The sequence below is a fragment of the Camelus ferus genome, chromosome 33 (assembly GCF_009834535.1).
Source record: "Camelus ferus isolate YT-003-E chromosome 33, BCGSAC_Cfer_1.0, whole genome shotgun sequence".
Lineage (NCBI taxonomy): Eukaryota > Metazoa > Chordata > Mammalia > Artiodactyla > Camelidae > Camelus > Camelus ferus.
Window position 1 is genome coordinate 15,276,961 of NC_045728.1, and position 14,852 is coordinate 15,291,812.

The 14,852-nt window shown below is 44.2% G+C and overlaps 1 protein-coding gene across 1 annotated transcript in view; it reads left to right on the top strand.

Moving 5' to 3' along the window:
• The window catches only part of USP28 (ubiquitin specific peptidase 28), a 56,622-nt gene extending 47,855 nt beyond the window's left edge, over positions 1-8,767 (top strand). Inside the window, 9 exon segments of the mRNA XM_032472755.1 lie at positions 41-180; positions 345-530; positions 1,731-1,826; positions 2,479-2,657; positions 2,760-2,838; positions 3,614-3,693; positions 4,247-4,370; positions 5,998-6,193; positions 7,517-8,767. Coding sequence (XP_032328646.1) covers positions 41-180; positions 345-530; positions 1,731-1,826; positions 2,479-2,657; positions 2,760-2,838; positions 3,614-3,693; positions 4,247-4,370; positions 5,998-6,193; positions 7,517-7,692 — 1,256 coding nt within the window. The 3' untranslated portion in view covers positions 7,693-8,767.
• Positions 8,768-14,852: the final 6,085 nt, after the last annotated feature.

Here is a 14,852-nt window from a genome sequence, read left to right on the forward strand (position 1 = left end):
TCTCATCAGATGCTAATTCTTCTGTGCGGTTCTTTCCCAGAGCCTTCGGTGGCCTCGTCCCACGGGGCGCGCTGCTTGTCATCGGAGCACGCTGTGATAGCGAAGGAGCAGACGGCCCAGGCCATAGCGAACACGGCGCGCGCCTTCGAGAAGAGCGGCGTGGAGGCCGCGTTGAGTGAGGTGGGCGTGGCCTGGAAGCCCCGCCCCAGGAGGGGCGGGCTCTCTGCAGTCACTGCCGCAGTTTTCTCACGTTTCTATTATTCTGTGTGTCTGCTGCGTTTAACCGATCCCTCTTTCTTTCTCCTTTTTTTTCCTTACTCTTTCTCTCCACTCTGTTGCCACAGCTTAAGGAGGCTGAACCCAAGATGCCCATGCCCCCGGAAACACACCTTGCAGAGCAGTCAGAGCAGCCCCCACAGGCTGATGACGCAGAGTCTGCTGCCCAGCCTGATTCTGAGGTCTCTGAAGTCGAGATTCCCAGTGTGGGAAGGATTCTGGTTAGATCTGATGCAGATGGATATGATGAGGAGGTACAGAGATGAGTACAGGACCTAGCTGTTTGTTGTCAGTCTTACATTTCCTGCTCACGTGAACCGAATATACGTTTGTAAGGTGTGTGGCAATAGTTACTATTTTCTCAGCGAGACAAATGATGGATAGGAGGGCCTGTCTTAGTTACCATTGAACACGGCTGCCTCCCCAGACCTCCCCTTACAAGGGCCACTGCAGAGTCCAGATGGCTCAGAAAGGTAGAATTTAGTTTCTTGTTTGGTTTGTTTGTTTCTGCTTTTTGTTCTTGGGACGGGGAGCTAATTAGGTTTTTTTTACTTATTTATTTTTAGAGGAGGTACGTGGGGATTGAACCCAGTACCTTGTACATGCTAAGCATGCGCTCTACCACTTGAGCTATATCCTCCCCCTTAGTTCCTTGTTTGGTTTCATGACCAAAAAGATTGCCTTTTAAGTTAGGCGTGTTTGTCTTTGGTAATATTAGTCTGTGGTGTTTCCTCCAAATATAAAATTTTCCATCATCTAATGAGCAAAACAAATGTGAATTGAAGTTGTTACTTTTAATTCTGAGCTTTAGGAAGAAGCTGTAGAACCCAAGTCACTCACTGTCTACCTCCTTTACAGTTGTCACCCCACACTAACAGTCATGAGTCCTGTCCCTCAGATTTCTGGTTTTTTTTCCTGTGGGGAAAAAAAAAAAAATATATATATATATATATATATATATATTTTTTTTTTTTAGTCATTATAAGGTTTCATTTTATGGAGTCCTGTTTGGGTATCCCCTACTTCCAGACTGTTTTAAATGTGCTGTTCATCCTAGTAAAACTCCTAACATAGTGGTGTATTTCAGATATACACCCAAACTACGGAAATAAATTGGAATTCTCACCTCAGACACTTCCTGAAAGTTATAATTTAACTTGATTCTTCAGCAGTGACATATTGTAGGTGTTTCTAGACATATGTCTTTATTCATCTGCTAAACTAGAGGCAATATATAGGCGTAGCTTGTCGTGGGCAGGGTCTTGCCGTTGTGCAGAGGGATGGGGGCTGTGAATGTGCAGGGGCAGGTGTGTGAGACCTGACTTGCAGTGGACGCTGGCCGAGGCGCTCCCTGCTCTGCCTCCCTGCGGCCGTCTGTTCGCCTTTCTTTCCCACGGTCTTCTTCTGAACCTTCCCCCTCTCCTTTCTCTCTGTGTTTGTGCCTCTTGTGGTAGGTGATGCTGAGCCCTGCCATGCAAGGGGTCATCCTGGCCATAGCTAAAGCCCGTCAGACCTTTGACCGGGATGGGTCTGAAGCAGGGCTTATTAAGGTATCTCTGTTTTTTTCCTTCTAATCATTATACCACACATATCATAATACTGGGGCACAAATTTTATCAGATGGTAAAAAAATGGGATTAAAAGGGTTTTTTACTGAAATAAAACAAAACTCCCTTACCTGCCTGACTAAAGACCAAGCCATCCCACAGCAGTGTTCGCCCCTCCTGTCTTGGCACTAGTTCTGTGTCACACCTCGCCTGGAGGGCTCGCTGTTGCTCTTAGGAGATGTCTGTAAATAAAGCTGTGAATGAGACATCGCCTTGGTAATTTGGGGGCCATCCTATAAGTACGTAGACCATGCTTTTTAAGCTACTTGGATAAGTTGCATTTATGTGGATTTTTAAAATTCACATCCTTGGTCCTCAAGGATATTCCTGAAACAATGAAAACAAAATATTGTTTTTCTGAGAAATTTATGAGAAAAATGAGTTTCAGTAGGTCTTTGGTGCCAGAGGAGTTTTATCCCTTAGGAGATGCAAACAACTTACAGATTCTGTAGTTGCCTCTGTAATTCCTCAGTAAGAAGGACTTCCTAGAAGCCTTCTTAGAGTTATGAAAACCTCTCCAGCCCTTGGGCGTCACCTTCTGTGTGTAGAAGCCCACAGTGCCCCCTTTTCCGACTGTTGATTCTGCATTTAATAGGCATTCCACGAAGAGTACTCCAGGCTTTACCAGCTTGCCAAGGAGACCCCCACCGCTCATAGCGACCCTCGCCTTCAGCACGTGCTCGTCTACTTTTTCCAAAATGAAGCACCTAAGAGGGTAGTAGAGCGGACCCTTCTGGAACAGTTTGCAGATAAAAATCTTAGCTACGATGAAAGGTAAGAAGGGGATTCTTCGGGGGACCAGCCTTCCTTCTGGGTCTGACTTGACCGACTCTCCCGAAGGGGCAGCTTTCACAGCCTTCTGAATTTTGTCCACAGGTCAATCAGTATTATGAAGGTGGCTCAGGCTAAGCTGAAGGAGATTGGTCCAGATGACATGAACATGGACGAGTACAAGGTGAGGTCCTTTCTTCACGTCCACGAAGCAAAGACAGTCATTTCTGAAGCAAAACTAACAACTGTGTTATCACTGACTCTCCCTCCCCCCCAAAAAAACTGAGTAAGAATGAACAAATGATCTTTCCTTACCCTTAGAAGAGGCAGTTTCTTTATTCCATTTTTCTGTTCGACTAAATCAACACTTCATTTCCTTCAAATACCCACTTTAGTCTTGTTTTAGACAACACAGTTCTTCGTTTTGGCCTGTTTTAAATAATACAGTTTTCTACTGTTTCTATATTGGAAACTAAATTTTTGTGCATTCAAATGCTCACATAACTAGAAATTTTTTTTTTAAAGGCATTGCGTTGTAGGTAAAACAATGTTACGTGCTGCCCAAGGTGGGCCACCTAGAGCTTGGGTGGTGTTCTGTGCGGTTGGAACAGCCTTGTCCCTCCATCTTCCCCACATCTGGGTGGTTTCGTCAGAACTTGAGAGGCCATTCAGTGAGATCAGAGTTGAATGCCTTTGACGTGGGTGTTGGAAATTAAGACACTAAATTCTAAAGCTTATAAATATTTCTGTTCCTCTGCAGAAGCAACAGGGTCAAAAGTAAGGTCAGCAGTAGACTTTTATGCTAAATATTGAAAATTTTATTATCTGAAAGCTTTTGCATCTCTTTGTCCCTGCCCATATGTGCTCGATAAATAGTTCTATTGAGTTTAAAATTCACTGTGGTAGAAAGTGCAGAAGTAATTGTGGTCGTAATCATTCATGGCTGTCCTTCCTTTCAGAAGTGGCATGAAGATTACAGTTTGTTTCGAAAGGTGTCTGTGTATCTCCTGACAGGCCTGGAGCTCTATCAGAAAGGAAAGTAAGTTGGCCTCTTATGTCACTGAGGTCAGGACGCTGTTACTTGTTGATGCCCGCCCAGGAATTCTAAGAACACAGTTGCGTCCCCTCCCTTGTCACACGCACCAGCAGGCCTCTGCTCTTTCCAGCGTTTCACTTCGGCTTTGCTCTGAACATCACACATGCCCTTTCATCCGTCACAGAATGATGGATTTATTACTAGAGAGATACAGTGGCCAAATTTTTTGTGATCAATGAAAGTGAACGCAGAAAACGAATTTTAGCGTTGGCTTGGACCTTTTTGAGCATAGTCTGCTTCTTTGCTTTAGAGTTGGGAAAAACAGAAGCCCAGGGAAGTCCCTGATGGGCCTTGGGTTTCTTGGCCAGTTTGCAGAGGAGCTGAGAGTGGCTGTGGTCTTTGGCCCTCAGGCTTTTCCCAGTGCCTCGTGCTGCCTCCATCCTGAAGCCTTTTCCATAATGCAGCCAATTGCGTTCTTATTTTAGGGGTCAGTGGGGTCTAAGCCCTGGATCTGGGGAAGGGGCACTGAGCTGTGTTTTATCTACCGCTTTCTCAGGTACCAAGAGGCCCTTTCCTACCTGGTGTACGCCTACCAGAGCAATGCCGCCCTGCTGACCAAGGGGCCCCGCCGGGGCGTGAAGGAGTCGGTAATCGCTTTATACCGAAGAAAATGCCTTCTGGTTTGTGCTGTTTGTAAAGCCTTACGATTTGTGTTGTTTTATTGTGTTTACCTCTGCTCCTTGTAGGCATGAAGAAATATAACTTAAAACACAAAAATATCTCGTGGGGAGGGTACATAGCTCAAGTGGTAGAATGCGTGCTTAGCATGCAGAAGGTCCGGGGCTCAGTCCCCAGTACCTCCTCTAAAAATAAAAAAACCTAATTACCTCCCCTCTGCCAAAATAAAACAATTAAATAATGCAATAATAAATTTTTTAAAAGAATTAAAAAAAAAAATACATCTCCAAGGGGTTTTGGATTTTTCCAAACTCTTAAGAGTAGTTTTATGTTGAAACAGATTGTTCCATCAGTCATTTCAGTTGCAGTCATTCCTCCACTCCCGGTAGAGGCTGGGATGAGCACCACCCCTGTTCTGTGCCCTTCCTGTGTGCCTGCATCCATCGTAGCTTTTATCACGGGGCGCCTCTCCTAGATGTGAGTTCCCTGAGCTCAGAGTCTCTTCTTACTCAGCTGTTTTTCTCGGTGCCTGGCACGTACTAAGTGTATAATAAAAGTGTGTTAAAGGAATGCAGTGGTTTTCTGTGCTCCCTGCTAAGCTAGGAAATGAGAATCTTAGTGACTTCTGAAGAGATTCCAGGTTGTTTTGTTTTTAAAGGTATGAACCGTAAGGATTGGTCCTGCAGTTTTGTTAATACTGTTGTCATATAGCACTGGAGAGCTGTCCTGGCCTGCTTTGCGTTCGGCCGCCACGTAGCCCGTCTGCCTTCCCAGGGATTTCTACAGGTGCTTGTCCTTCAGAAGACTACAGAGGAGGCTTGCCCTCTGACCGTGTGCTTGCGTTTGGCCTCCCTCACGCCAGGCACGATTGCCCTTCTCTGGGGAGTGAGGCCAGCGTTTCTGCCACTGCCTCTGGTGCCTCCGGTTAATAGCAGGTGGAGGAGATTGTCATGATGTATATTTATCTCAAGAGCTTCATTTTCTAATTTATACTTGGATTCCTGTATCAGTTATAGATGTAGCAAGGCATTTTTAAGCTGAAAAGGGGAACCTGTAGATTTGATGGATCTGAATTCTATTAGAGGCATGCTTTTATTTTTTAGATCACCAAATACAGATTACATTTTGACCGTCCTGCTCAGCTTCCGCCAGGAGGCAGGAGGGATTTAGATTCTTTCATCTCCGGCTCCTCCACCCCCCGCGGTGCGTCAGAAGCACCTAAGTGGGAGCTTTCACATGGTGGTGACCAGGGCCGAGCCTCTGGGGAGGACCCCAGGCACAGCTTGCTTTCTGCTGGTGATTCTGACGTTCACTGAAGATTGAGAACCGTTGACTAGGGCTTTTGCTAGAAGTGGGTGTTGAGCATGACCTTGACTTGTGCGTCTAGGCCAGTGGGTCAGAGACTTATTTGCTGCACCAGGATCTTGGGGACACTAAAAAAATCCCATTGCCCAGGTCACCTGAATATCAATTAAATCCGTGTGTCTGAGGAGGGGCGAGAGAACTTCTTAAAGATTCCCCAGGCGATTCCAATGTACAGGAAAGTTTGGGAACTGTTTAGACTTTGCTAAAACAGATATTTATCTTCTTTTTCAGGCTTGGTTTTTTAACTCTGCTTTTTATCTGTAGGAGCTGAATGCCAGAGCAGCTTCTCTCTTTGAAACAAATGATGACCACTCTGTAACTGAGGGCATCAACGTGATGAATGAGCTGATCATTCCGTGCATTCACCTTATCATTAATAACGACATCTCCAAGGATGACCTGGATGCCATTGAGATCATGAGGAACCACTGGTGCTCTTACCTTGGGCAAGATATTGCAGGTGTGTGGGTGTTACCACTTGTCAGAATTTCTAAGGCTCCTGAGAATCCTAGAAATTACAGTGGACTTTATTCTATAGCAATGATTGTCAAACCTTTTTAAGGGATTGGAAGCCCCAGGCATGTAAGTTGAGTTAAAAGTGAATCTGCTGTATTGAAGCAAGGAACATGAGCCTGAACCCCTTACCTCCTCTGTGGCTGTTGTCACCTCCACAGACAGCCAGCCAGCCCTGTTTGAAAAAACCACTGCTCTGCAGGAATGTCAGACTTCTGTTACTTTTTCATCTGCCAGTAACTGAACTCCAGTAATTTTATAGTTTAAAAATACAAATCTATTTGTGAGCTTAATTACCTGATGGTTCCATAACTAGATTTTCCTGTGACTTGAAGTTGCAAGATGTAAACTTATTATTAACTATTATGCCTTCAAGGTTGATAAATTAGTAAATGGATTATCTGTGCGTTTTGGAGAGGAAGCCTAAAACTAGTTACTTTCAGGCGAGTTTGGTAGACTTAGAAGGTTGGTATATATCCTAATATGAATCCTCTTTGTTAGTTTCTCACAGATGTAAAGATATGCTGTTGACTTTTCGAAGTGTTCAAGTTTATAATATTTATTGAAAAACTCTATAATAATTACAAGCTACCAATTTCCGTTTAATGTCTCCAGTTCTTCTTTAGACCATGTGTGATACATGGCTTTACTTAATGCCATGTGTATACACTGGTATATTTTAATTATTTGAAAGAAACTAGCAGCATTATGTTTATGGTACAGAGTATCATACCACTTTCTCAGCTTTTAAAAGGATGACTGACTAGAAGATCTGTCCCTAATGAAGTGACTGTATATGTCAGATGACTTAAAGCAGTGACCTAAAGCTTTGCTATATTTGGCAAATAGGTCTTTGCTCCTGGTTTGGCCTGAAGGAGTCATCATTTGTTCTCAGCTGGCCAGTAGTGCTTTGACCTTTGAGGATGGGTGATGGCTGTATGGAAGGCTTTCCTGTGTAGCAGACATTTTTACTTGGAGATCTTTTTCTTTTTTTTTTTAATTGAGGTACAGTCAGTTACAGTGTGTCAGTCTCTGGTGCACAGCACAGTGTCCCAGTCATGCATTACACACATATATTAGTTTTCTTTTTTTTTTTCCATTAAAGGTTATTACAAGGTATTGAACATAGTTCAATAAGAAACTTGTTTTAAAATCTATTTTTAGATACAGTGGCTAACATTTGTAAATCTCAAACTCCCAAATTTATCCCCTCCCACCTCACTCAGAGATCTTTTTAGCTGTATAGTAACCATCTGTTTTCCCTCCACAGAAAATCTGCAGCTGTGCTTAGGGGAGTTTCTACCCAGGCTTCTAGACCCTTCTGCAGAAATCATTGTCTTGAAGGAGCCTCCAACTATTCGACCCAATTCCCCCTATGACCTTTGCAGCCGGTTTGCAGCCGTCATGGAGTCAATTCAAGGAGTTTCAACCGTGACCGTGAAATAAGCCCTGAGGTGTCCACGGCCCATCCTGGTCTTTGGTTGACTGCCTGTTGCACAGAAGTCTGTTGTCACAGTGTTTACTTTGAGAAACGGATTAGGTGAAAAAGTTAAGATTCAGATCCAGACCCCGACCATGCTATGTGTGTAAAGAAGGATTGAAAATAAAATTGCACTTTTTAGGTACAGGATCATAAAAGCAATTTCACTGAAAAAGGCAGAAACCAGTGTATTAAGATACTTGATTGATGCCAGAAGACCTGAAATGCCTCATGCACCTGTAAGACGGCTTGGGCTTTTTCTAAGCCTCTTGCCACTTTTTAAATTATCCTTCAGGCATAAATATTTTTGACAGCAGAACTGAAGCGTGATTCATCAGAACCTGAACCAGATGAATAGCAACTAGTTATTTCATCAAATACAGATGACATTAAAAAAATTCTTAACGTCCAGAGATGAGAAGTGAAAACCTCCCTGGCTCTTGACAGGAGATGACAGAAGGGTTGCTGATGAATCACCGCCCGTTCACGTGTGGGTTGAACGTAAGGTCACGTGGCAGCAAGATGCCGAAAAGTCAAAGCTGCCTCTCCTTTCTTTCTTCTCTCTCTTTTATTCTATATTTTTGAATAAACCAGAAAACCTCATACTCAGTCCTGAGCGAAAGAAAGGAAAGCATTACGGACTTTAGACAGAAGAGCAGCGTCGTGGAACTTGACAAAAGATAGTGTTTTCATATTTGCTTAACCATTTATGTAAAATTTTCTAGCATCTGAAAATTGTCAAAAACACATATCTAAGGCTGCTGCTGGCCCAGGAGAACGTTTTGATGCCCCTCCCCTTTCTTGCTTTAAAAAAAAATTAGGGATGTGGGTTTGTAAAAAGAAAAAAAAAACTATATATATATATATGTATATGTAGAGAGAGAAATCCCCCCATTGACCATTTTTTAAAAGTTCCAGATTGGGTATTGTGTTTTAACCAAATTTTAAGATTAACGAGGGAATCGTGGGAGGGAAGAACACTTGATACAACTATGCAGATTTTATAAATGTGCAATAAAAGTATTTGTTTTACCTTTGGAATGCAGCGTGGCTTCATTTAAATATATACTTTCAGCTTTGGACTCAGTGAGTATATGTCACGTTTTAGTTTTTATTTTATCTTTTTTTTAGCTTTTCTTGGTAAGGGGAGTGGTAATCAGGTTTATTTAGTTACTTACTTTTGGAGTCAGTACCAGGGATTGAACCCAGCACCTTGTGCACGCTAAGCACGTGCTCTACCACTGGAGCTATACCCTCCCCCTTAGTTTTTCTTCAAAAGAAAAAGGCAGATTACAGGGTTGAGAGGCTTGATGGGATTGAAGTAAGAGCAGACAGCAGTCACTTCTTGAGCAGCACCTAGTGGTGGCTGATAGCTTGTCATCTCATTTCTAGTTGCATTACATGTAAGTGTCAGTGGATGGAAGGACCCCCAAATTGGAAAGCCCACCCCAAATGTGTGGGTCCTTGCCCGCTGACTGAGAAAGAATTCTCAGTAGAGGCAGAGGGACCAAGTGGAAAAAGAGCGGCTTTTATTGCTCAGAGAGTTGGAGTTAGCAGTGATTCCTACCCTGGCCATCAATCCAGAATCAGCCGTCACTTTAAAACACAGCTGCCCCGGCCTTGACCCTGTGGATCCTGACTCCTTAGATCCAGGCTGGGCCCATCACAGGTGATTCTGACGGACACACGGCCACAACTGAGAATGAATTCCCAGAACTACGCCTACCAATGAAGTGGCTTTTGCAGTTAGTTTCCTCAACACCCTGAATTCTCTGGTTTCATGGTCTGTAACCTCCTTCAATGATAGGTTGCAGGCTTTTATGCTTTCTGAATTAATCTGTTTTACCTTCGGCACACTCCTTGTGTTAAACTCAACTTTGATGGAGATAGAGAAAAATCTTGTTTTCTGTGTAATTAACCTTTCCTTTAATTAGCATAAACACTTAAAATTTGCTTGTAAGCTCACCTTCTCAGCTGTTTGATTACTACATTGCTTTTCCCTGAACCTTTACAGAAATTTTCCACATTCTTCTAAGTTGTTGAACACTCAACTGATCTTTTAATCTGCTACAGGTCAGAGTGGAAGTGGCTTAAGTGATTTTTGAAGGGCACTTCCTCCCTTTAAAGCACTCTTGTTTGCTGCGTTGCTCAGTAGGTCGTTGGCTAGTCACGACGACCCTGCCACCTTGCTGTGTAGCTAGTTGGCCATTTATAAACAGGTGAATGGATCCTATGGGGCAGAGACCTGGTCTATTCCCTTCTCAAAATAAGCCTGGATGTTCCTGCAATGAAGAGGACCAGAAATTGTGATAATAAGCAATGATCAGAAGTATTAACTTTGAGTAGAAGTAGGGGCTAGCAACCTTCTAAAGAATGTAGGTGATGGGACTGATAGGCTGGCACAAAAGTGCCCAGAAACTGCCAGTTGTGAGCTTTGAAAATTAAATGTGGGCTGGTCCTGGTGTTAATCATATGGATGGAGCTATGACCACTTTTCTATCTAGAGTCCTAACAGCGGGCTGGAGGTACCACTCATGCCAAAGATGCTCTTCCCAAATGAGCACTCAGATTGTAACAGTAAGGACAGAACCCCCACTGATGATGACCTGGAAGCAGCATGGTCATTCACTAAGTCATCTTGACCGTCCCTGCTTAAGGAATAGCCAGGTCTCACATTCCTGAGTCACACAGTTCTGGAGCTTTCTTGTTGACAAATCACTGCTGAATCAGTAGGTCTCTTAGGAAGATGTGGTTCCTGGAGAGAATATTGACATTGGACTGTAACACAACTGAGTTCAAATACTAGCTAAACCTGCTTTCCTGGTCTATAAAACAGGAAAAGCCTTAACCCTGCAGTTCTGTCCTAAGGGTTAAAGGAGGCCACAGATGCAGCAATGGCTTGGCGTGAAGAACGCCCGATTCAGTTCTCATGGGGAAACACGTCTTGGGGCAAGAATCGTAAGGCTTGTCCTTGGCCTGCGTAGGGCTCCAGGTGGGTTCTAAACACTTGGGGCATAATGTAGATATCCAGGGGGTCATGGACTCATATTAGCCGATCTAAGTGGAAGAGAGATGTTGAAAGGGTCAGGGCTTACGCTGGATGGAAACACGACAGTATCTCCCATCTGATTCTTTCCTTGTGCTAGATATATTTTTTCTTTTATCTTTTTATTGGATGGCCTGGGCTTGATAGAGTACGATGAGTCAATAGCTCTCTTTTTGTTTCCACTGCTTTTCAGATGCTCAGAGCTTTCTTGTCATGTTTGAGTATTAAAATAAAAATGTTCATGAATTACAGAGTCTGAATGCATCTAGATCAAAAGTTCACTCTCATCCATTTGCATCAGGGCTTCTCCCTGGCCTTGGTTCAGGCCCCAATCTGAAGTTCAGGGACCAGCAGTAAGGAAGGAGCCATAGGATGCTCTTCCACTGCCCTGCTCTGTTCCCCGCCTCACCCACCCCAACTTCCGCTGCCCTAGAGCCTGGGAAAGGAGGGTTTCTAGGAGAATAAGGCAAAGGACATTGTTTACTTTTTAAAGAAACAGCTAGTTTTATTTGTAATTCTCTCTTGGTTCTCAAATGTTCTTTGTTATGGCAAGAATCCAATCACTAGCTCTTGTGTGGGCTATTTTATGGGTTCTTCAGAGAACCCTGTAGAAAACCACATTATTCCAGGATACGGCTTTCGGACTTTCTGGCTGACCTCTTACAGCCCCTCTCAGCTCCTGCTCTAGTCACTCACCCTTTCCAGCGGTGCTCAGGGACAGTGCCACCCAGATTGCCTTCCCCAGCATCCATTTGGGCTATGGAAAGCTCACTGTCCTTGCCCCAGTAAGAGGCAGAAGTCAGGTGCTGCCACTCTGCCCCTTCTCAGCCTGCTCCCCCGCTTCAGGCTGCTCCATTCGTGGTCAGGCACCCTTCTCTGTGCCTCCAGAGCACAGGGTTTTCTGCAGCTCAGCAGGGGTGGGATGGGTGTGTTTCAGATACAGGTCTTCCCTGCCGGGAACAGCCCCACCTCTGAGTAGTTCTCTTGAGGTCCATCTCCACCCCGTTGCTCACAGGGAAGTGTAGAGACATCACAGTGCTCCCAACTGTTATGAATTCCCTTCCAGGAATCCTCCTTCATGAAGGCGCTTCCCTTTTTTTTTGTTTGTTTTTGTTTTTGTTTTTGGAGGAGGTACTGGGGATTGAACATGGGACCTGGTGTATGTTAAGCATGCGCTCTACCACTTAAGCTATACCTCCCCCCCACCCCCAACCCGGGGTTCTCTTACGTAGGCTGCTGGGTATGAAGGCCAACCAGTTTGGTCAGTTCTTACTAACAATGTGGTGAGCCCTTCTCTTTAGAATACGGGCATATAGCACCCATGGGACTTGGTTTTGAGGCTCTGGTCAGAATTCTGGATGACAAAACAGTCTATACACGTCCTGTAAATGTGGATGAGGTAGCAAGAACAACTGGCTTAAAAAATAAATCCATCAATTAGTAGAGTGGAACATCTCTCAGCTCCTTATTAGAGACCAGTGACTGCGAACATTTTCCTAACTCTGAATTTTGTATTGTCCGGCTCCTGGCTGCTAAGACACATCTCCTGTCTAGAAGCCCAGGAAACCATTTCTGACTTCTCTCCCATCCCCAAATGTGTCTAACTTATGGGACTTTTTCCTCAGAAACTGTCTCAGAGGTTCAGAAGGATAACAGATGAGCATTTTAATAGGGACCTTCTGGAGTGCTTTCCCTGCTGACCCTGAAATGCTCAGATCCAAAGGAAGACTGGTGGAGAAGACAGTAGCACTGAATGCATCAAATTCTAACTGCATCAAATCTGGCGAGTTGCTGAGTTCTTTTCTTTCAATGCCTTGCACATAATAAAAGCTTTTGACTTAAAACACTGATTGATGGATGTCCCTTTTTGTTTCTAATACATATGACAACACACTTCCCCATGTGTAACCACAACAAAGAGATGCTTTTAATGTTGAAATAATTTGCCACAAATGTATGAGAAAAAGCTGTGTTGAAGCTAAGATTTAATTACTTCTATTTTTATGTCTCATTATTTTCTGTACAAAACAGGTAGATACAAGCAGTGGTAGGTTTAGGTAAAAAGCATCTTCTTTCTTGGACTCTTTCTCTAAAAGTGGATTCTGGCCAGAATGCATGTGACATTCCTTTCTGGGGATGACATGCTGTTGGCTAACTGAGAATCAATCAGCAGTCCCTGCCTGACTCCTTTTTTTTTTTAAATGCCTTTGTGTCCTTTATCAGGACAGTTGGGAAGACAGGCTATTTTCTCTTAACAAATCCTTACTTTGTGTTCGTTTCTTTGCAGAGGAAGCCAGAATCACAACACCTGCACACGTGGGATTAGGATGCGGGCTGCAAGCCACCAGCAGGAGCAGGTGAGCCACCTGGCCACAGAGACCCTGTTTAGACCTCAACAAAAGCACAGAGCACACGATTTTTCTTGCAGGCCTTTGGTTTTTCCTTCCACTTCGCTGCTAGTTTTCCCTTTGGTCTGGTGGATTGTCTCGGCGACCGATTCCCAGGAAGCAACTGGATGGGGTGACAAAAGGCCGTTACGACGTCAAAACCCCAGATTCAAGTCCTGGCCAGCTAATTATTCACTGAAGTCATGTTGCTTAACTTCTTAATTTCCTCTTTAGCAAAACAAATAATATCTGTCCTCCCAATCTCAAAAAAAAAAAAAATTAAAAAACCCCTCAAGATACATTAAATAAAACACACAAGTGACGTGAAAGTATGCTGTAATCTCATAAACCCTACACAACTGTGCGGTGGGGACAAGGTGTTAGGGAAGGGCGAGCAGGCTACGGCTGCAGGCGGCTGGGGGCTGAGCGCCTGTTCTGGCCACATGCTTGGCTTCCCAGTGGTCCTGAGCACAGAGCCAACATTCTCCAGGCCCTATGAGCCCTACACGCCCTGTAAGACCTGGCTCCTTCCTACTTTACCAGCCTTGCCTTATACTCTTGTCTCTCTCCATCTAGAACTGCCGGCCAGCCTTTAGCTTTTTCAGCCAGTCATCATTTCCCTAGGGTACCCACTCATTTCACCTGACTAGGTTAAATTCCTCCAATTGCATGATATGTACCTTTCAAATTTGTCAAGTTCGTCACGGTTACAATTTGCATTCATGTAAGTGATTTCTCATTAATATTTGTCTCCTCTATTCACCTATAGGAGGGGTAGGGATAAATTTTGTCTTACCGTTTTATTCCTGGTTGCTAGCACAATGCCTGGCACATTGTAGTTGCTCAATAAATATTTGTTAAACTGAGTGAATAAACGGTCGGATGGGTGAATGATGAAATGGGTCTTTCTTGTAGATCCTAGGGAATCCCAGGATAACTCTTGGATATTTGAGCCTCACCCCTGATTGAAAAGTGGCCTAAAGATATTTGAAACTAAAGGGTTGTTGATCCAATCAGCACTGGAACCAGAGAAGGCCAGAATACAAGTTTGATGCAAACTGTCTTCTTATACTCAGAAATTTACATACCTAAGAGTCATTTGGATTTGTGTATGTCAAGTGGACATCCCCAAAAAGTCATTCATAAAAAGGAAAGGAGCTTTCTGGAGAAACTAAGGCTCCTAGAGGACCCTCTTCTGGGTGAGAAGGTAAGTAAGGTGCCAAAGACGAGGCTGCACCTGGGCAGACTCATTGCCTCAGAAAAAAATGGGAACTGGTTGGGACTCTGCTGGCAAACTTGTGTATTCTTGTGTCGGTGTGTGCACATTCTTGCTTGAGTGGCGGCTGTCTCAAGATGCCAGGGCCATGCCAGGGCTATTTAATTGAGAACCAGAGACATCTCAGCACAAGCCACATAGCCTCAGGGCGAAGGGCAAGACCAATGTGGAGGAGACGGGGCTCCTCAGTCCTGCAAGCAATCCAGGTGCCTCTGAACTTGGCAAAGGGACCATCACCCTTAGTTGTGCTCCTGTGGGAACTGTCAACAGGGTTGGGGTCGATGGTGACTCTTTTTCAACCAATTAAGGGAGTGGGGGACAAATGGTAGTGAGAAGGAACAGGGTGGATATGCAGGGTAATTTCAGCTGACGGGCAGCTTTATGACCAAGCCTGAGGCTTCTTCTGGAAGACTGGCA